This window comes from Typopeltis vanoorti, chromosome 15 (genome assembly GCF_054136105.1).
Source record: "Typopeltis vanoorti isolate ZY-2024b chromosome 15, IOZ_Tvanoo_1.0, whole genome shotgun sequence".
Lineage (NCBI taxonomy): Eukaryota > Metazoa > Arthropoda > Arachnida > Uropygi > Thelyphonidae > Typopeltis > Typopeltis vanoorti.
The window spans coordinates 48,502,567-48,525,472 of record NC_143563.1 but is presented as its reverse complement, the minus strand read 5'-3'; the positions used below and the strand labels follow the sequence as shown (position 1 = coordinate 48,525,472).

General features: G+C 34.9%; 1 protein-coding gene across 2 annotated transcripts in view; it reads left to right on the top strand.

The window, feature by feature from the left end:
* The window catches only part of LOC150098746 (structural maintenance of chromosomes flexible hinge domain-containing protein 1-like), a 733,568-nt gene that overhangs the window by 442,743 nt on the left and 267,919 nt on the right, over window positions 1-22,906 (top strand). For both annotated transcript variants that reach the window (XM_090405871.1, XM_090405872.1), the window contains exons 27-28: window positions 4,624-4,769; window positions 13,414-13,543. In XM_090405871.1, coding sequence (XP_090261997.1) covers window positions 4,624-4,769; window positions 13,414-13,543 — 276 coding nt within the window. The remainder of the gene's footprint in view (window positions 1-4,623; window positions 4,770-13,413; window positions 13,544-22,906) is intronic.

The window sequence follows — 22,906 nt, the reverse complement described above, 5'->3', positions numbered from 1 at the left end:
ACCTAATAATTGGGGTTCACTACCAGATAAGGATTGAACATTAAGTCAGAAGCCCCAGTCAGTTCACTACATTCCTTAAAAAGCTATGTAGAGGTTTCTTTCCATTCAACTTAAACAACTTCATAAACATGTTCAATAAGGAAATTACTCTATATTTCTTAGATTGTTAAGTTTTGTTTTGTAACTTCCCCTCCTTGCAGAGAACATGTTTGTGGTGGAATAAACATAAACCCATCAGTGAGGGTACTGGCCTTTTTGTGTTTTTATTTTTGTTATTCTTTGCTCTACTTCTCCTTAGTCTTTTTTTCTATCCTGTCTTCCAGGCCACTATCACTGGAATCCAATGCTCTGCCACCATGTTTTCTGTGCAGTGTGACCGATGGACATTTGGAAAGCAGAATCCTGGTAACCTGCATTACTTTGGCCTCTATTTCAGCAAGATGAGTGGTCCTGAATGGCCTGGTTAGGAACAATTAGCTTACAGCAACAGTTGCAGCAAGCCAATCGTTCTGTAAGTCTCCTATCCCATGGTCTGAGATGGGGCCCAAGAGTTGCTGTGATGCCAAGTATAGCATGCAGGATAGCTGCGGCATTGCACTCCAGAACGCAGTCATTGCCTGTGCTCTGGTGTGGGAACCTATGAGGGGGATCTGTGGTGGGAAAGGAGTTCTAGTGCTGAATAAAAAAAATCCCTTGAGCATGAATGTCATCCTCAAATTTTTCAGGGGGTCCTCACAAGGTGCCAATCAAATACCAATACTGTAGATACATTAGTTGATAGCAGAAGAAAGAAACTAAAGATGTGACAATGGTATAAATATTCCAGTATTACTCATCATCTATGCAATGGGTGGAAAATCAATAGGGAAAATGTCACACTTCTTTATTCAAAAGAGTTTAGGACTAGTAGGTTTTCCAAACCAGTCAGGAAACTACATTTTGGTGATATTCTTGTGGAAACATCATGTCATTAACACTGAAAACCTGTTGTGAGCACTGCTCTGCTACCATGATTTCTGTGCAACACTCAATTCTTCTAGGATCTCGATGTTCCTGATGAAGGGATATGTTTAGCACTCTAAACAGAGATCAGAGAATGATGGTTTCTGCACAGGAACATCATCCTTACTTTAGATACACTTAAACCTGCAACATCTGCAAAATCATAGCATCTCAATTGTTCTGTTAGGCTGTACATTCCTAATCCCCTGAGATGTTTTAAATGTCAGAAACATGGGCATCCTCAAACTGGCTGTCCTGGCTCTACTTTACCTGTGGCATGATGTGGCAGCAAAGATCATGATAATGATCCTGCTCTGCCAAGAAAGGTAAATGTGTCCACAGACATGGAGATCTTATGGCCTACTCCTGTGTATGTCAGCATTAGAAGATGAAAAAGAAATACAAAGAATTAAAGCAGAGCAAAAAATATATCATATCAGGATGCAAAAAGGAAGCTAGCCACCTGTCCTGAAATCCTCTTATGCTGAGAAAGTGACAGTTAAGAAAATATCAACAGTAATTCAAACTCGTATCTCTAACTGACCATCTGTGAAGCACATCTCTGCTACGAAGTATACACCAGTCTCACAACCTATGGTTTCACTTCTGAAACAACTCCAAAAATTGTCCCATTTGATTAGAACCTATTTGTTGAAAAAAATTATGGCAAGAATATTATTGAAATATAAACCACCAGATATCCTCACAGAAAAAATGGATGCCTCATTATCCACTTAAAGTAAATTTAATTTATCAAATGATCCTGAAACATCACATGATGGATTGAACATTTTCCAGAGTAAGAGATGGACACTGGTTGCAACCATACTTCCAAAATCAGTTGATAAATATAAATCTGATGAAGGAAAGCCCTCACTCTCTTGGAAATTGGACAATTTTACAAAGACAAAATAATAGGAAAATTTTTATGCTGGAACTGTCAGGAGTTTCACCAATATATCAATGATATCAAGATTCTCTGGGGAAACATAAGCCATTCTGTTTCTGTTCTGCAGGAAACATCTAAATCTCGGTGAAAGCCCCACCTTAAGGAATTTCACTAGTATTCAGTATGATAGAATTGGTGATGGTTCTTTTCATGGTCGAATAGCTATCCTAGTGGACAGTCATATTTTCTTCCATGAGTAAGCAAATTACTACTGCTTCCAGATGGGATTTCTTATTACAGTATGCTCCATTTATTTACCACTAGGTTCCGAGTTAAATCGATCTTGATAACCTTATTCTTGCAACTGTCTGAGAGCATTCTTCTTACGGGTGACTTTAATGAGTACAACACTCATAAATGGACAAAGTCACATCGTTGATCAAATGCTTGACAACACTGACCTTTTCCTTCTGAATAATAGACAGTATTTTCTTCTATAGGCCTACCTCCTCTTATTCTGCAATACATCTTACAATCTGCTCCCCTATCATTTTTCCAATGTTCATATGGCATGTCAAAGAGAACATCTATGAAAGTCATAATTTTCCTGTTATTGCACGGTCCTCACTGGAACCATGTGCCCTTTCATGAATGCCCATGTGAAAAATGGACCAGGCTGATTGGAGTACTTTAAAATTTAATGCTAAAGCAGTCATTCAAAACGCCTATCAATGGAGCAGTGAGTATGTAACAGGTTGTATTGTCCAAGCAGTAAAAGCCCAAATTCTGAAAACATTATGTCAATTTTCACTGGATCCAAAGCCTTGGTGGAACAGCGAGTGCCAGGTAGACTAAAAAAGATCAAGACAGAACATGGGGTATATTTTGTAGATACCCCACAAAATCAGGATTAATAGCTTTAAAACTTGCTTGGGCCAAAGTACATTACATGAGACATTAGAGTCTCATAAACAGTCTTAACAAAAAATTAAAACAGAACAACATATATCATATCAGGATGGAAAAAGAAAGTTAGCCATCACTGCACCTGTCCTGAAATGCTCTTATGCTGAGAACGTGGCTAAAAGTGGTTTAAAAGTAATTAATAGCTTTTAAACTTGCTTGGTACAAAGTACATTGTGATTTTATCACAATGTACTCTCATAAACCGTTTATGAGACTGATGTCTCATGTAATGTACTTTGGCCCAAGTAAGTTTAAAATGTGATAAAATCTGGAAAATGAAAGGTAGATATAAAACATACTATTTGTGCGCTTTGGGTCATAATGGATAATGCAAGGTAGACAGTGGTTGATGATCCCAAAATTATTGCAGATACTCTGGGAGGAAATTTTGTTAGAATCTCAGCAATAGTTTCACATCCTCCTGATTTTTAATATTGAAAGAACAACAAGAGTAACAACAGCTTAACATTTTAACAAATGCACTAGAGCCATACAATCAGCCATTTTAACAAGGAACTAAAAAGAGCACCGATACTCTAGTCCCTTTGCAATAAGGCTTGATTACATCCATTATAAGATAATAAAACATCTTCTGCCATTTTTGATTGATCTCCTTCTCTTACTATACAAAGAATACTCACAGAGGAAGAGTTTCTGGATTCTTGGTATGTCAGTCGTCATTGCCATCCCAAAACCAGGAAAGGATTCAACTCAAGCAAACTGTTATTGCCTATTGCTCTTACCATCTATCTGTCTTTGTAAGATATTGGAGAAAATGGTTAATGCAAGACTTGTCCTGTATTTAGTGAGCACCAGGCTTCTCTACAATACACAGTGTGGTTTTTGTAGATATTAATCAACTTTGGTTCTTGGGCTGTTTAAAAAAAATGTGTAAAAGACACATTCCTGATACCAGAACATCTGTTTTCAGTGTTCTTTGACATGGAAAAAAAGCTTATGACACAGCCTGAAGATATGGCATATTAAAGTCATATATAACTAAGTCTCTGTATCATGGCTGTTGATTGCATGTGTTCTTCTGGTCAGTTTGTCTGTCTGGCAGGATGAAAAACTCATGTTTTTGGAACCACCTCTGTGTGAGACTGCCTATTTCACTTTCAAATGAAAAGTCTTTATAAAGGATATTTCCTAGACCAGACTCTAACCTATTTCTATCCATTCACATGACATTGTGAAAACCAACTGAGCTATGAAGCTATATTTTAACTAAATTATATTTTACTTGAAATGAAATAGAAAGTAAATTTATATTATGATAAATTATTATGAAATGAATTACATTAAAATGGAATTCTTTTCGGGATTCTTTTCAAAAATCAGTGCCTTATCAGTTATTCTTTTTATAACAGTAATTCAAAACTGCTATAGTTACCCAAACTCTGATCTTCCTAACACATCATGAATATTCTGTAAATGAATTATGAACTGCTTTGAAGAAGAAGTGTTGCATTATTATAATTGTGTATGATAAGTTATATTGACAGCACACATCCTGCATGACAGCTATCATGCTGAGTAACAGTGACAGTGGTTGTATCCAATATTAAATCTTTTTCCCTCTTCCTCTACTTGTTTCTCCCCACCCAAAAACCATATCTTATGTTTCTTTTCTTTCCATGTCTCACAATATGTTGAAAGATAATGTAAATTTATAGTAGTATTACTTATAGAAAGATAGTAGTATTATTGTCATTGAATTAATGTATATTATCAACTCTGTTAAACTAATGTTTCTCTATATTTAGGTAACATGGACATCTCAGGTTTCTAAAAATGTTTTTGCTGAGGGTAATTTACCTGATATTGAAACCCCACAATCAATTAAACAACAAATGTATTGCCAAGTGAGCCTTGCTTATGGTTCTGTTATTGATTTTGGCTTTACTGTAAAGTAAGTGATGCTACACTGAATATTGTATAATAATAATAATAATAATAATAGAGTTTTACTGTACTAATACATATCGTTGATGACCAAGTTAGTCATGTTCGGGGACTACTCCTCTTATCCAAATGTCAAGGACTCAACATAAGGAAAATGAAATTTTGTAACACAAGTATATATATATATATATATATATATATATATATACACACACACAGTGATCTACCATTTATCCAGTCCTTCAGTTATGAGAATATTGAGTTCTGATAATTGAATAGTTGGATAATTGAAGTACAGTTACATGTTGCTCCATCAGAAGTTTGTTGGCATGCATGGATAAGTTAACTGAATGGTCATTGTTTTAAAGGTCAGATAAACTGATGATTACTGTATGTGTGTGTATATTATATACATACAACATATAAAATATTAAAAAAAGTAGTAGCTCTTCTAATCATTCTTATGCACATTCATAACCTTAATCTTTGGGTAAGATCTGTTCTGGCATTACAAAGTGTCGGCAAACACAGAGAAATTAACATATATTGTCAGAGAATCAAACAGACACAACAGAAATCTTGGCTAATCTTGTTCTAGAAATGCAACATATTTTTCTATTTAGTCCTTAAGTTCTCTAAGAGAAACAGCAGCAATAATTTTCTTGCACAACAGTTACTCAATAAATTGACAACCCATACCTGGATATTAAACTATAGTTTATTCTAAACATATTCTCTTTCTTTCTAAAGCAAGTACCAAATCTGAATTATCCAGTAATGAAACAGAATATAACTATTTTTGAATATTTCTGTGTTTTTACTTGATGGCTGTCAGTTCCATAAATGCAGAGTATAACTTTATCCAATTGTCAGTCAAAAAACAAAAATCACAACAGTGAAGATATATTATCTTCTTAACAGGAACTTAAAAAAATAAGAAATCCACCGAAAATTACCATTTCTTCCTTATGCTTATTTGTCTTTATTTCTTAAGGGAATCATTTACAACTATCACTTTTCTTCTTTTTCTATCCATTCCATTTTTTATACTCTCTTTCTCTCTCTACACACACACACACACACACACACACACACACACACACACACACACACACACACACACACACACACACACACACACACAGATAACCTCATATAACACGGATGTTAGGTTTCTTAGAAATGCCGTTTTATATAAATCATGTTATGCGGGGCTCAGATGACATAGAAAAAGTAGGGTTATTTTCTGATATAATTTTTTAAAAAAATTATATAAACAACAATGACATATCCAACAAAAAAATATTTTTATTTACTTCAGGTGATTCACGTAAGTTAAGAAAACATAAACTATGAAACAAATACATACTATAAACTTAAATTATGAATTGTACATAAGCTTTGCACATAATGCATATATGTTTTATGCAAAATAAAATAAAGTGCATGTTTTAATCGTCATCACTGTCTTCAAAACTAAAAGAACGTAGATGTTCTTTATTTACGAGTTGCTGGACGTTGTCATCATTTGATATCTCTTGGACATCATTTGTATAATTCTCATTGCATACTTCGGCTCGTTTAGTTATCAAGAAGTGAGTAATAAGACCTTTCTTACCACTATGTTGTTCATAATATGGAGCTAAACAAATATCCAACTGTCTCGTGAATTTTCCAGTGCACTCCACTGAGAGATCATTATCCGTAAAATAACTTCATAACAAGTCCAGTCCTTCTGCTAATTTCTTTAAACTGAATTCTTTAACAGATTCATCACAATCAGAATCTTCGGCAGAACTTTCCCTGCCATTTGGTTTGACATCATCTATTAATTGTACCAGTTCCTCCTCGTTTAAATCTATTTCCCCATCGATTAATTCACTAATTTTGTTTTCGACCATCACAAAAGCCATCTAAGTGGCCATTACTATAAAAATTAATTTTTTTACATAAAAATCCCATTAAATATTGTATGTAACTCATCAGAAAATAAAGTGCTCAGTTTGCGATTAACATACATGATTTTTAATGCGCTTTCATGGCAGAAAACGAAGACAGTTTTCAACAATAAACACTTTGTATGGTAAACAATTGATGTATATGCATGCTAAGGGTATTTCCTCTAATATAAATTCGCTACTTATAGCTAAATGCATGATACGGGCAGACACAAATTTAGCGAAGATAAAATTTGATTTTTAAGTCATGTGGTGAAAAATATATGAAAAGGTTACTCAATTTGTAAACCTGTTATAATGAAAACGCATTGTATAAGTACCATGTTGAACAAGAGTTACTACAATTTGTATCCTGCATTATAAGAGTTACTGTATATATAGATATGTACACACACGCACGCACGCACGCACTCTCTGTCCAAAAAGAAACCGAACTTTTCAAAAATAGAAGAAACTAGTGGCACCACTTGTTGTATCTTTTTGTTGTTGAAAGCGGCATCCTTCATTAATGTGTCAATTGCTTATTGTTTATGACATTTGTTTCATTAGAAACCGAGTTATAGCCAAGAGTGACAGTGTGTTTTGACGAACAGCCGTCATCACGATATTCATGCCATAAGCGACGAATTCTCACTATCAATCGCTTCAAAACTTCGAGGTAAAACTCACCATTGACCATTTAGAGCCAGGATGAATGAATTCTTTGTGGATAATGTCCTTGGAATCGTAGAAAAAAACAGCATTGTCTTTACTTTTAACCTCTTCAAGTGACTTTTTGTTGGATGTCCCTCTTCTGGTGGTCTCCACTCAGCACTGTGGTACTTTGTTTCTGGCTAATACTCAAAACACCACGTTTCGTCACCAGTAACAATCATTTCAAGGAAACTTGAGTCCTTACGAGCTGTTTTAATGAAGTCCTTGCAGTTTAATTTTTTCATCGTCGGTCAACTTGTGGGGAACAAATTGCGAATTCAGTTTATTAAACTCTCAGTCAAAATGTTGTGCACAGTTAATTTTGGAATTCCCAATTCATCTTCAATCAATCTCATGGATGATTTCGGATTTTTCTTTGATGAAATCACGCACCTTTTGGATGTTAACTTTGCTCAGTCCAGTTTTGTCTCATGACCACTTTGAAATCGCTTAAACTACTCGTAGACTTGAGTACGGGATAAGCAGCACCGTATGTTTTTTGAAGCATTTAATGTATTTGGTAAAACGTTTACCAAGTTTAACACAAAAGTCAATCGCAGTCTGTGTTTGAAACTCATTTTTCGACCGTTCGTCAAAACACACTGTCACTCTTGGTACTATAACTTGACTTCTAATGAAACAAATGTCATAAACAGTTGACACAACACTAATGAAGGTTGCCGCTTTCGACAACAAAAAGATACAACACGTGGCGCCACTACTTTCTTCTATTTTCGAAAAGTTTGGTTTCTTTTTAGACAGAGGGTGTATTATCTTTCTCATGTCCATTAGCTATTTACTTCACATCACAGTAGCACATACCCCATATTCTTCATGATTTGTGATTTGCATGAATGATATAAGAAACAGGTATTATCACAAACAGCAAAGACAAGTTTTCAAGTAATTAGTGGTGGGCTCGATATATATTTATTAGCAATACAATGAAGTTTCTTTTTTCCACTTGATACTTGATTGCCTGTTTCATACAATCAGCAGGCATATTAATTTTCAACAATATACAAAGGTATGTAGTAGTTCTTTATATTTGCTGTTAAATGAAAGCTGTTTCCTTTGGTGTCATAATGATTGAGGCACGGTTAGGCTTAACTGCTAACAGTTAAGCCTAACCGTGCCTCAAAAGTACTGCTGCATTTTGCAACACAACATTGTTTTGACAAATACTGTAATGTTCATAAGAGAATCTTATGAACATTACAGTATTTTTACACATCTTTTATTTCAATTCGAATTAACCAAACTAACTATAATATCTTCCATACATGCAATCATATAAAAATATTTAATATCTCTACAATGGTTAATCTTTCTGCTAGCCTGATAGAATTTCACCAACAGTTTTTTGGTCATTGCTGCTATATAACATGTTATCATTTGTTCAGCAAAGTTAAGTGGAAAAAAATCTAAATATGTACTATACTGCACTTAGTTAAATTTTAATTTTGGCACCAGTTTAGGTGACAAAATTTAAGAAATCATCATGGAATCATTTTTCACAAACCCTCTTGATTATTCAAAGAATATTCTTGGTGCATAACAACTGTATTGTTGAGAAGGAAGACGTCTGATAAGTCACTCCAGGAACTGAGAAAGCTTTCATAAGTTTTTGTCATTTATAAAACTTGAATCACTAAAATCTAAATATAAATGTATATCCCCCCCCCCCTTTTTTTTTTTTTTCTTCATTTAATTTTTGGCATTGAGACCACATGTTTCTGAAGAAGAAACAGATTTAATGCATAAGTTTCTGTGATTTAGCAGTTTCATTGACGGATTCCTATTGAGACCATATGTTTTACTATAAATAATAAGTTTAATAAAATATAACCCTACATGTTTCGTAAGTTGTCAGACTAACCTTGTCACAGGTATTAGCAAAAGTTGTACAGAAAAGAGACTAGAATAATTAATTATACTAAGCTATCAGAACTTCACAATTGGTACTTATAAATAAATAACCAGAATAAAAACATTAAATTAATTACTGTATACATGTTGGAACAGTGCTAGTTGCTGCTGTCATATTCTCTAGCATCGTGCATGCCGTATTATCCTAGTTCCACGGCAAGATTTTTAATGAAAGCAGACCAGTTTAGGATTAAGCCTTGATTTTTTGTTATATTGTGTGTGGAGCTGAAGCATTTCAGAGGCCTCCTTGAACTTCCTTGCAAAATAATTATGATCAATATTAAGAGATTTTTGTTTGTTGCCAAATTACTTGATATCCTGTGATTGTATGGGAAGCCAAACCTGATTTATGCTGTCTTCCTGTTTTTGACATTTCAAGCAGTGCAGTTCTTCATTCCTGTTAATTGATGTATCGGACATCTTGTATGCTCTATCTTGTAATGTTTTGGTAATGACCATCTTTTGTAGTGGATGATGATGTGAAGCGTCACATTAAAATCTTCCGGTTGTGATGGGTTTCTGTATACTGAAAAGAACAATTATTTTTATTTATTTATTTGTCATTTATTTCGACAAGGATATCAAGGAATGGTAATTTTTTTGGGATCTTCCAGTTCAGGAGTGATTTTTATATTGGGATGTAAGCTATTCAGATAGTCTTTATTTGAGTCATTCATTGTTCCTGACCAAATAACAAAAATATCATGTAATGTAACCAAGTTTTTAGTTTCTTGTAATGGTTTTTAATAGCACTGGTGTCAAAATTTTCCATAAAAGATTGGTCAAGGCTGGAGATAAGGGGTGGGGGAAACCCATGGAATATGAAAAAAGTGTTGTTCATACAGTGTTTGAATAGTCTTATTGTGTCTGAAAGGAAAAGATTTACAAGCAGATTCATTGTGTTATCTGTAGGTAACATAGGTGAAAAGATTGACTATGCTAGGATGTCAAAAGACTCTATATTTAAATTTTTTACCTTTTCATTAAAATGTAAGCTATTCTTCACATATTATTCTATTTTTCCTATGTGTGGAGCTACCAGGCTGAGGCATAACCTCACCCTCAATAGCTATTATTATTTTTATGTGCACCTCCAAGTAGTCCAAAGACTCATCGAGGGAGGGAGGGAACCTACTCTACAACTCTTAGTCTCCAGCACTCAGTCCACCAACTAGAACAAACCGCATCATCTGCACAAACACCATCTAATGCCTACCACCACCACTACTAGTATTTTCACAGGCAATCACAAACATCCTGCCCACGGTGGGATTCAAACCCACAGCCTTTTGGATGGAGAGTGGATATGCTAACCACTCGGCCAACCAGGCCTACATTTTAATATACCTCTGACAATTCCTGCAGTTAAACAAGATTTTAAGAATGCAATCACACTCATCATCATCATCATCATCAAATTCCTGCCATGTACCCTCAAGGGGTGAACAGGATATGATAGTACTACATGAAAAAAATTACATCATTATTAATTTCCTATCTACAATTTTCCTCCAAATCAGCCTGTTACTTGTCAACACTCCAACATTATCAGATCTTATATTTCTATCGTCTAAAGCACTTTGTACCGTATCAATCCACCTATATCTTGGTCTTCCTCTGGGTCGCCTTGCTGCCAACCTGGCAGAGAACACTTGTTTTGCTAATCTTTCCTTGCCCATTCTGTTTAAGTGACCATACCACCTGAGATTAGCTCTGCTAACGCATTCCTGGATGCTGACAATGCCAAGTTCTTTCCTAATATCCTCATTTTTAATATGATACTGCCATTGATGCCATCTGTTCACGCCTATAATCTTTCTCAGGACTCTCATATCTGTGGTCTCTAGTCTTTGGTCAAGTGTTTTACTTCTGACCCAGCTCTCAGATCCATAAGTTAAAACTGGTTTGAACACTGTCTTGTATACAGCTAATTTAGTGTTCTGATTAATTTCTCTCTTATTCCATATGAATTTATTCAATTGACTTCCCACCATACCAGCTTTGCTGATTCTGTTGTCTATTTCTATATTTAATTTACCATCTTCACTAAAAATCGTGCCTAAATAGCTGAAATGTTTTACTTGTTCCACAGGTTCTCCATTCACAACACAGTGGACATTTTCAATGATTCTGTCTATTTTCATTGTCTTTGTCTTTTTATTGCTGACCTTCATACCATATCTATTACAACAGCTATTCAATTTAGTCAGAGAATCTTGCAGACTTGTAGCTGATTTATTTAGAAGTATAACATCATCTGCATAAAGCAAAGAGCTGACATTAACATCTCCAATTTTGATATCATGTTTAATACCACTTTCCTTCATAATGTGATCCATATAGATAATGAATAACAGAGGGCATAATGTACATCCTTGTCTCACACCAGATTTAACATTAAACCATCTTCCTGTACTTCCTTCAATTCTAACTGCTAACTTACAACTCAAATAAAGACTAAGTATTGCTTGATATAATGCCCCATTGACACCATATAACTGCAGCGTATTGAATAGCTTCTCTCTTGGCACCATGTCATATGCCTTTTCCAGATCGACAAAACTTAAATACGTCATCATCATCAAATTCCTGCCATGTACCCTCAAGGGGTGTACAGGATATGACAGTACTACATGAAAAAATTACATCATTACTGACTTCCTATCTACAATTTTCCTCCAAATCAGTCTGTTACTTGTCAAGACTCCAACATTATCAGATCTTATATTTCTATCATCTAAGGCACTTTGTACCGTATCAATCCACCTATATCTTGGTCTTCCTCTGGGTCGTTTTCCTGCCAACCTGGCAGAGAATACTTGTTTTGCTAATCTTTCCTCTCCCATTCTATTTAAGTGACCATACCATCTGAGATTAGCTCTGCTAACGCATTCCTGGATGCTGACAATGTCAAGTTCTTTCCTAATATCCTCATTTTTAATATGATATTGCCATTGATGCCATCTGTTCACGCCTCTAATCTTTCTCAGGACTCTCATATCTGCGGGTCTCTAGTCTTTGGTCAAGTGTTTTACTTCTGACCCAGCTCTCAGATCCATAAGTTAAAATTGGTTTGAACACCTCCCTATTGGCTGAGGTGGATGAAATAGTGAGACCAAATTTCACTTCTTATCAATGTTATTTAATGGGCGTTACAGAATCGTATCCAGATTTAGCTGAACATCTATGGACGTCATGTCTGGTTGGGGGGGAGGGGTTAAGCTGAATGCACATGCATTTACTTTTAATTTATTCTGCTCAAAACAATAGCCCTACTGAAGAATTATGTTGCCATATGACAATGAATGTGAAATGATTGCCATGCTTTGACTGGAATCATAGCTTCATCTGTGTTTATCGTGATTGTGGTTGAATATAAACCATTCAGGTTGCTGTTTGAATTTGAGCATATCCATAGGTAAACTACTAAAATACCAAACCTAGAAATTTTCTGCCAGTGATGCAATATGTTCTGTTTCTCTAGATGTTAAGAAGACCCTAATAGATGGTCACAGACAGAACAGAAGTGAAAATAGTAGAAAGTGACTTAATATTATAAGATCACAGAAATGTGTATAGGATATCTGAAAAATTATTTTCCACTTTTTTTTTTTTTGCTTCAAAAGTATCTGAAAAATTATTTGTGTGTGTGTGGGGGGGGGGGGGGGGCACAAGTATAATGGCTTCATGCAGTTAGGAGCTGCCTTAGGTAAAAAAAAAATTAATTAAATTAAAAAAAAAAAAGTGGCAGGAGGTTAATTGAATTGATGACCCCACAAATAATACACTAATTTTACCATTACTTGTTGAAAAGATATATTGCTGATAGAAAATTGCAATAACGTTTTGCATTATAAATTCTCGTAATGAAAGTATGTATATACTAGGAGCTCATGGTGATGATGTTCAGATTTAGAATTTATTCTTATTCTGATTTCATTTATTTATTTATTTTTTGTTGGTCTTTACAAGAAGAATAGCAATTAAAGCTCTTTTAAAACTTGCATGCTTTAAATTATATATGGAAATTTTGTTCCTAGATTATCTTATTTATTAGTATTTTCTTAATAGGCCAAGACATGGTGAACCTGCTGCTCTAAAATCTGCTTGTAGTGGTTCAAATAAAATAAGGATAGGTGAAAGCTTAGCAGCTGACATTGTGGTTAATGTTACTGATAAGCATGGTAACCCGGTGAAAAAGGTGATATAATTCTTTTGTTTCAGATTATTTATTTAATAAAATAAATCTTAATCCATAAATATTCCTTACCAATTTCTATAAATAAACTATAAAACCTTCTCAATTCAACTGCACAAATCTCAAATTTATATAAAACAGAAGGGAAATTGTAATTGGACAAATTAATTTTTTCATTGTATAGTATGTCATATAAAATACAGTACATTTCATCATCTTCTAATATCATTTTTTAAAAAAATCAGATTCATCAGTAACACCTTTATAAATTCATCAGTGACATTTTTACCTTTGCTTGCCTGGTTTGTCAAGTGATTAGCATATCCGGTCTCCAATCACTAATCTACAGGTTCAGATACAGCTGTAGCATGCCATGTTTTTGTAATTTGCAGACCTGCCATTCTTATCTTGGGATAACAATGGCAGGTCTGCAGTATAAACAGGACAAGACAAAGAACTTGAACTTTCAAACTTAAAATTAAAAAAAAATAAATATATAAATAAACCATAATAAATTTAGTTTAATCCTTTATCCAAGTGTGAGCAAACAAAGTTTGCACCTGAAAATATCTTCAGGACTGGGGTAAGGTAGTACAACACCGGCAAACTCGTAGCAAAGGTGTACCAAGCTAACATCACTTCTATCTCAGTATCTCCCATGATGCAAAACACATCTCCTTGTGGATATGTATAACGTTATACATTAAGGGAAGGTCCACTACCCAGACTAGTTTCGACCTTTATTGAGGTCTCTTCAGTGGGAGCCAGGCGCAGAAGTGGATTTACCAGGCAGAAGCAATGGTGAGGTCATCTTTACCTATAGGAGTTACCAAAAGGGGTGCCACCTTTTTATTAAATTACTCTGGATTTAGAGAAAGATGTTGAAAGTTTATTTTTCACTTGGTTAGACTATAATAAATTTAGTTTAATCCTTTATCCAAGTGTGAGCACACAAAGTTTGCGCCTGAAAATATCTTCAGGACTGGGGTAAGGTAATACAACACCGGGCAACTCGTAACAAAGGTGGACCAAGCTAACATCACTCCTATCTCAGTATCTCCTATAATGTAAAACGCATCTCCTTGCGGATATGTATAATGTTATGCATTAAGGGAAGGGCCACTACCCAGACTAGTTTCGACCTTTATTAAGAAAAAAATCTTTTCAAAATAAATAAACCTTCTTTATGAGAGATAGGAAAGATTAGCAGATTAAAAAAGTACTGATTTGTTTAATAATTATATATTTAATTGTAGATTATGTGAATAGACTGAGAGTACATGGACTGCAGACGATGGTAGTCAGAAGAAAGTATAAAAGTATGAGGCTAATCTTGATAGGCACAAATAGGTCTCATTGTCCAGTTCCCCATTTTGATGTGGGCAAATATCAGAATGGGGAACTAGACAATGAGACTTATTTGTGCCTATGGTCCCACAGAAGGTTCTACTAAAGTAGGAGGAGGAATATTTGAAGCTTTAGAGAAAACAACTGCACAATGAAAAAGGAAATTGATCCTTGTTGGGGATCTAAATAGCAGAGTAGGAAATGATTGTCAGACATACAAAAATATTTTGAGAAAATTTGGAGAAAAGAGCAAAACTAATAATAATGGCAAATACCTGTTGGATTTCTGCTCAGAACATGGACTGATTATTACTAACATCATGTTCCAACATAAAAATGTGCACAGATTCACATGGAGAGAATAGGCAAGGAATAAGAAAAGTCTCACTGACTATGTTATGGTTGATATTGATGTTTTCTCACTGGTATAGGACACCAGAGTGTACAGAGGATTTGAAATTGGAAGTGATCACTATTTAGTCTTGAGCAGGATAAAATTGAATTTCATATTGAAAAGAAGAACATGTAAGAAAGTTTTAAAGAGAATAAAAGTTGAGCAGCTCTCAGATGTGAACTGTAGACTAAAATACACAACCATTGTCCAAGAAAAAATGAAAGAGTTTGAGAGTCATTGGCAAGCCCTGAAGAAAACACTGATTGATTCAGCCAGAGAGGCATGTGGTGAGGTTGTCTACAAAGATAGAAAAATCAGAACTCCATGGTGGACACAGGAAGTTAAAGATACAGTGAAGAAAATGAAGAAAGCATATTAAAAGTTTCTGGCAAATAAGTCATCTTGTGCTCTTAGAGAATACAGTGACAAATGTAAAAAAGCTAAACACTGTGTAAAACTTGCTAAACACAAGTCATGGGAAGACTTTGGCAAGAACATAGAAAATAAATATCAAGAAGGTGGTGAGATGTACTGGAGGTTGTTGAAGAAGCTTAGGAATGGAGGAAAGAGTGCTGTAAAAGGAGTTAGAGATGATAAAGGTGACATGAAAACAGGAGAAAAAGATATCCTTGAAGTATGGAGTAATTACTTTGAAAAACTGCTAAATGAAACAAGCAGTGATGACAGCACAGTGATAAAAAAACACTGACCAGGCATGCAGTCAGGGATACATATCCATACTTGAAGTAGAAAAAGCCATCAAAGGCTTGAAATGTGGAAAGGCAGCAGGAGTAGATGATATTCCACCAGAAATGCTGAAGTATGGTGGTATAAAAGTCTTACAGTGGCTGCACTGCATAGTTCAGAAAGCCTGAACAGAGGGACGAATTCCCGATGATTGGAGTAGAGCTCTCATAGTACCCATATATAAAAAGGGAAATAAAACTGAATGTGAGAATTACAGAGGTATTTTCCTACTGAGCGTTCCTGGCAAGATCTATGCAAGTATACTTGAGAAACAGTTGAGAAGAATTGTGGAAGAAAAGCTTGGTGAAGAACAAGCTGGATTCAGGCCAAATAGAGGCTGTCAGGATCAGATCTTCACTTTACGACAAATAGTCGAGAAAGCATGGGAATATAACAAAGATCTGTATTTAAGTTTTGTCGATTTGGAAAAGGCATATGACAAGGTGCCAAGAGAGAAGCTATTCAATATGCTGCAGTTATATGGTGTCAATGGGGCATTATATCAAGCAATACTTAGTCTTTATTTGAGTTGTAAGTCAGCAGTTAGAATTGAAGGAAGTACAGGAAGATGGTTTAATGTTAAATCTGGTGTGAGACAAGGATGTACATTATGCCCTCTGTTATTCATTATCTATATAGATCACATTATGAAGGAAAGTGGTATTAAACCTGATATCAAAATTGGAGATGTTAATGTCAGCTCTTTGCTTTATGCGGATGATGTTATACTTCTAAATAAATCCGCTACAAGTCTGCAAGATTCTCTGACTAAATTGAATAGCTGTTGTAATAGATATGGTATGAAGGTCAGCAATAAAAAGACAAAGACAATGAATATAGGCAGAATCATTGAAAATGTCCACTGTGTTGTGAATGGAGAACCTGTGGAACAAGTAAAACATTTCAGCTATTTAGGCACAATTTTTACTGAACATGATAAATTAAATATAGAAATAGACAACAGAATCAGTAAAGCTGGTATGGTGGGAAATCAATTGAATGAATTCATATGGAATAAGAGAGAAATTAGTCGGAACACTAAATTAGCTGTATACAAGACAGTGTTCATACCAGTTTTAACTTATGGTTCTGAGAGCTGGGTCAGAAGTAAAACACTTGACCAAAGACTAGAGACCCCAGATATGAGAGTCCTGAGAAAGATTAGAGGTGTGAAGAGATGGCATCAATGGCAATATCATATTAAAAATGAGGATATTAGGAAAGAACTTGACATTGTCAGCATCCAGGAATGCATTAGCAGAGCTAATCTCAGGTGGTATGGTCACTTAAATGGAATGGGAGAGGAAAGATTAGCAAAACAAGTGTTCTCTGCCAGGTAGGCAGGAAAACGACCCAGAGGAAGACCAAGATATAGGTGGATTGATACGCTACAAAGTGCCTTAAACGATAGAAATATAAGATCTGATAATGTTGGAGTCTTGACAAGTAACAGACTGACTTGGAGGAAAATTGTAGATAGGAAGTTAGTAATGATGAAATTTTTTCATGTAGTACTGTCATATCCTGTACACCCCTTGAGGGTACATGGCAGGAATTTGATGATGATGATAAAATAGAATATACATCAACACTAGAGTCCTATTATTAATATTATCTGTTGGTTGTAGAATTACGTTGGGCAAACAACAAGTCTATGTGTGTTTATATATATATATACATATATTTACAATATGATTATCCATGTACATTCCAACCAGTTGGTATGGAATGGTTTCTAATACTAGCTAGAAGTTGGCTAGAGTCCTGACGTATGCTAGATCTTATGTATTAGGTAGGCTGAATGTGTGCCATCCAGATTCTTGGAATGTTCATGCCGCCATTGTTGTTGATATTTGGGTGGTTTATCAAAATTTCACAGGAATCTGGATGGCACATATTCAGCCTACCTAATACATAAGATCCAGCATAAGTTAGGACTCTAGCCGACTTCTAGCTAGTATTAGAAACCATTCCATACCAACTGGTTGGAATGTAGATGTATAATCATATTGTAAATGTGTGTGTATGTGTGTGTGTGTGTGTGTGTGTGTGTGTGTGTGTGTGTGTGTGTGTGTGTGTGTGTGTGTAACGGTTGGTCAGTAACTTAAACAAACCAGATAGATTGTAGTGTAGCTTGTTCTCTGTATATAGTGCATATGCTCCAGAAGATGACCTTGATATAAAGGTCGAAATGTTGAATGTAGAGTTTAGTTATATTAAACTAAAGATTACCAAAAATGTTTTCCTTGAAGACCAGGATAAATAATCGTGTCAGATTCCTACCAAATGTACCTAACTTACTGCAGTCATTAATTCAGTATAACTCTATCCTGTTTGTTAATTAATCTTGGCATGACATTAATGATTATAAGAAACATGTATTCACAAGAAGTTCAATTATAAACTTGTTTAGACAACACTGCATTTGGAAATTAACAAGAGTTATGCCATCTCAAGGACAGAAATATCATTGTGACTAGGGGTAAATAATTTATGCAATACGTGATGATGTTCACAAGCTATGGATTTAGCTAACCATGAGTGTGCATTAGTGTGTATGTTGGGAGGGGTCTGTTGAAGGCTATTTTACAAAAGTGGATTCCATACCAACAGAACATGCCCCACGCCATGACACCATCTCCAGAACCTTCAGTTGTGTTTACAAGGCAAGCTGGGTGCATTGCTTCATTGGGCTCCCACAAAACTATCTCTGCCTACTGTCGGTACAGAACAACACAGTGTGCTGTGATTTGTTGAACCAGATAACTTTTTTCCACTACTTACTAATAGGACACACCATGTGAAGGTAAGGATTGAACATTAGGCCAGAAGCACCATCAGTTCTCCACTTTCATGAAAAGTGATGTGAAGTTCTCCTCCCAAATTTTTGGCTTTGACTCTTAATCTTCTCAAGTATAATATAATGATACTAGCTATAAGTTGCAAAAACCTTATAAAGGTTCGTTCTTCACATCCAAGTTGGGATATGAACTAGTCTTTCGATTTGTTGTGCACCATTGTTATCATCAGCTCCTGAGGCTTTTACCTTTATTATGAATGTTCTATATGACATATGCAGTCAAGGTGTCATATCTGCAGATGATATTCCAAGTCAGATTAATAAAAGACCAAAATAATCTAGATATTAGTGGTTTGTACCTTAGATTAAGAATTAGGATTCTGTTTATCATAAAGAAATTCATCACACAAATCCTGAGGAAATCAATAATAATTCAGAAATAATGCCAACAACGTCATTACCAAGTATTCTTGAAGTAAGAGTTTATTTGAAACTGAGGGCAATGGATTTTGTACACTCTTACCAAGACTTGTCTTGTTGATGTAATGATTATGAGATGATTCCAGTGATCACTTCCCTTCTCATCCATCCCATAAGATGAGTAGAGTCCCCTCCTAATGAGGGGTTTGATGAATTAATGCTGCTAGTTTGTCACTCCTGTGCTGCATCCTCCCCTAAAGGCAAGTATTCATGAATGTAGATCTGTGTGTGTGTTCATGGTGCAGGTTTGTCTGTTCTGAGGGATGAAAAACCTGAGTTTCCAGATGAAAAAACCCTCTACCTTTGTATGAGACTGGCTAATTCACCTTTAGTCAAAAGAGACCAAATATAGGTTCCTCATTTCATGAAACATGAGAGTATGATGAAAATTTAATCACATTGTATTCTGTAGTATAACATCAAGTAATTTACTAGAGATTATAACAATCAAATAGTTTTTAATAACGAAACCTGTGGTGAATTCATCACTAAAAACACATATATAACCACAGTAATGACTATTTAATTCGTAAATATTTCATCCCAAGTATCTTGGGACATCATCAGTACAGTAGTTTAAACAATACTAGGAATAACATACAGTTAGGGCGCATGATTACAATGGAATCTTAATATGCATGCAGTAACGTGTTATAGAAGTAAATTAAATATAACTGAAAAAAAAATAAATAAATAAAATAAAATAATAAAATATATATATATATAAAGATTATTTTACACAATTTTGTATGACAATTTCCCATACTTTAGGAATAGTAAGAACATTGTTGCAGTTTAAATTTGGTCTGTGTAGTAGGACTCCAGCACTTTCTTTATTTAAATGTTCATATTTATATAAAGATCAGTGTAAAAGTTTCGACTTCTCCCAATGGATCCTATGGTTTGGATTTTCAACTCCGTGTTGGGAGAGACCAGATTTCTGCAGTTTGAAAAGACGAATGTGGTCTTGATGTTCCGAGATGCATTTCTGAACAGACCTACCTGTCTGACCAAAGTAAGACAATTTGCAGGAGCATGGGATCTCATAAATGCTAGGTAACATCAGAAGTGAGAGTTTGTCCTTAGGAGAAGATAATAAGTTATAGAGTTGGTTGATAGGTTTGTAAGTAGTGGCAAAATTGTATTTCTTCATAATTTTTGAAAGAGGTTCAGAGATGCCTTTGACATAAGGTATGGGAATCCTATGGACTTCTTCTTGTCTGGGTTGATGTGTGGGAAGGTGACTGATGATTTTTTCAGTTGTTTTAAGATTATATCCATTTAGTATAGCTGTATTTTTGATTATTTCTAGTTCTTGGTTTAGAGAATCTTCAGAGGAGCAGAATTTGTGTACTCTGGAAACTAGTGATTTAATGATGCCAAATTTCTGAGATGGATGATGAGTGGAAGAATTGTGAATGTAGTGACCTGAAAATGTAGTCCTTGCGATAGATAGACAGACGTGCCGATGGAAAACCTTCTTCTTTTCTTTGAATGTGTAAATCCAGAAAGGAGATACCCTGTGGAGATTCTTTTTCTAGCGTAAAGTTGATGCGAGGATGAAGAAAGTTTATTTTATCTGGAAATAGTTGTTATTCCTGTTTGGGATGATCCCAGACTGCAAATATGTCGTCGACATATCGTAACCAAATTTTTAGTTTGGGTTCAAAAGTGAATATTTTTTCTTCAAGGTGTTCTAGAAACAGGTTTGCTAAGTTTGGTGATAAAGGAGATCCCATTGCCTGTTCCTTCTTCTTGTTTGTAAGTTTGACCTTTCCAGGTGAAGTAACCAGATGTATTAGCAAATTTGAATAATTCAACTATATCAGAATATAGTTGTTTAATAATTGTTTAATATATAATTGTTTCTTCATCTAAGGAGGGGGTTTCATCAATCAACTTGTTTAATTTTCTGAGTTGATGTTTTGTAGGATAATAATCCAGTTTGGCTTAAGTATTATGATCTCGGAGTAATAAATTCATTTTTCGGTCATATGAATTGGTATCAAGAGCCACAGTGGTATTCCCCTTGTCAGCTCCTGGTAATGATTATATTTTTATTCCATTTTAAGGATGTAAGAGCTTTCAATTCTGATGGTGGGATATTTAAGTCTGAAGGTTTGGCATCATAGATTACTTTTGCTACCTCGAAACGAAGTCTGTTGGCTTCAATACTGGAAAGATGGAAGATGTTTCTCTCTATGTTATGTATGAAATCTAGATATACAATTAAAAAGCTCAAGACATACCATGCTAGACCTCCCAGAATTTATGGCTTACCTGAGCTTCATAAAATGAATGTTCCTCTCAGACCAGTCGTAGATTCTATTAGCAGTCCAAATTGCAAGTTATCAAGATTCTTATCTAACCTTCTCCATCCTCATATAGGCCACTCAGCCTCTTCAATAAAAAATTCCACAAAGTTTCATGCAAAAATAAAAGACATTCAACTGTTAAAAACTGATTTGTTAATAGCTTCGACATTGTCTACCTCTTTATGAACATTCCCCACAAAGAAACAGTAGAATTATTAACTCAAAAATTTCCTTCTGATATAGTCGAATTATTCAAATTTGTTATTACATCCGGTAATAACAAATTTACTTCACCTGGAAAGGTCAAACTTACAAACAAGAAGAAGAAACAGCAATGGGATCTCCTTTATCACCAAACTTAGCAAACTTGTTTCTAGAACACCTTGAAGAAAAAATATTCACTTTTGCAGTCTGGGATCATCCCGAACAGGAATTACGACTGTTTCTAGATAAAATAAACCTTCTTCATCCTCACATCAACTTTACGCTAGAAAAAGAATCTCCACAGAGTATCTCCTTTCTGGATTTACACATTCAAAGAAAAGAAGAATGTTCCATCGGCATGTCTGTCTATCGCAAGCCTACATTTTCAGGTCGCTACATTCACAATTCTTCCACTCATCATCCATCTCAGAAATTTGGCATCATTAAATCACTAGTTTCCAGAGTACACAAATTCTGCTCCTCTGAAGATTCTCTAAACCAAGAACTAGAAATAATCAAAAATACAGCTATACTAAATGGATATAATCTTAAAACAACTGAAAAAATCATCAGTCACCTTCCCACACATCAACCCAGACAAGAAGAAGTCCATAGGATTCCCATACCTTATGTCAAAGGCATCTCTGAACCTCTTTCAAAAATTATGAAGAAATACAATTTTGCCACTACTTATAAACCTTCTCCTAAGGACAAACTCTCACCTCTGATGTTACCTGGCATTTATGAGATCCCATGCCTGCAAATTGTCTTACTTTGATCAGACAATTAGGTCTGTTCAGAAACACATCTCGGAACATCAAGACCACATTCGTCTTTTCAAACCACAGAAATCTGGTCTCTCCCAACATGGAGTTGAAAATCCAAACCATAGGATCCATTGGGAGAAGTCGAAACTTTTACGCAGATCTTTATATAAAGAAAGTGCTGAAGCCCTACTACACAAACCAAATTTAAACCGCAACGATGTTCTTACTATTCCTAAAGTATAGGAAATTGTCATACAAAATTGTGTAAAATAATCTTTATATATATATATATATTTTTTTTTTAATTTTTAT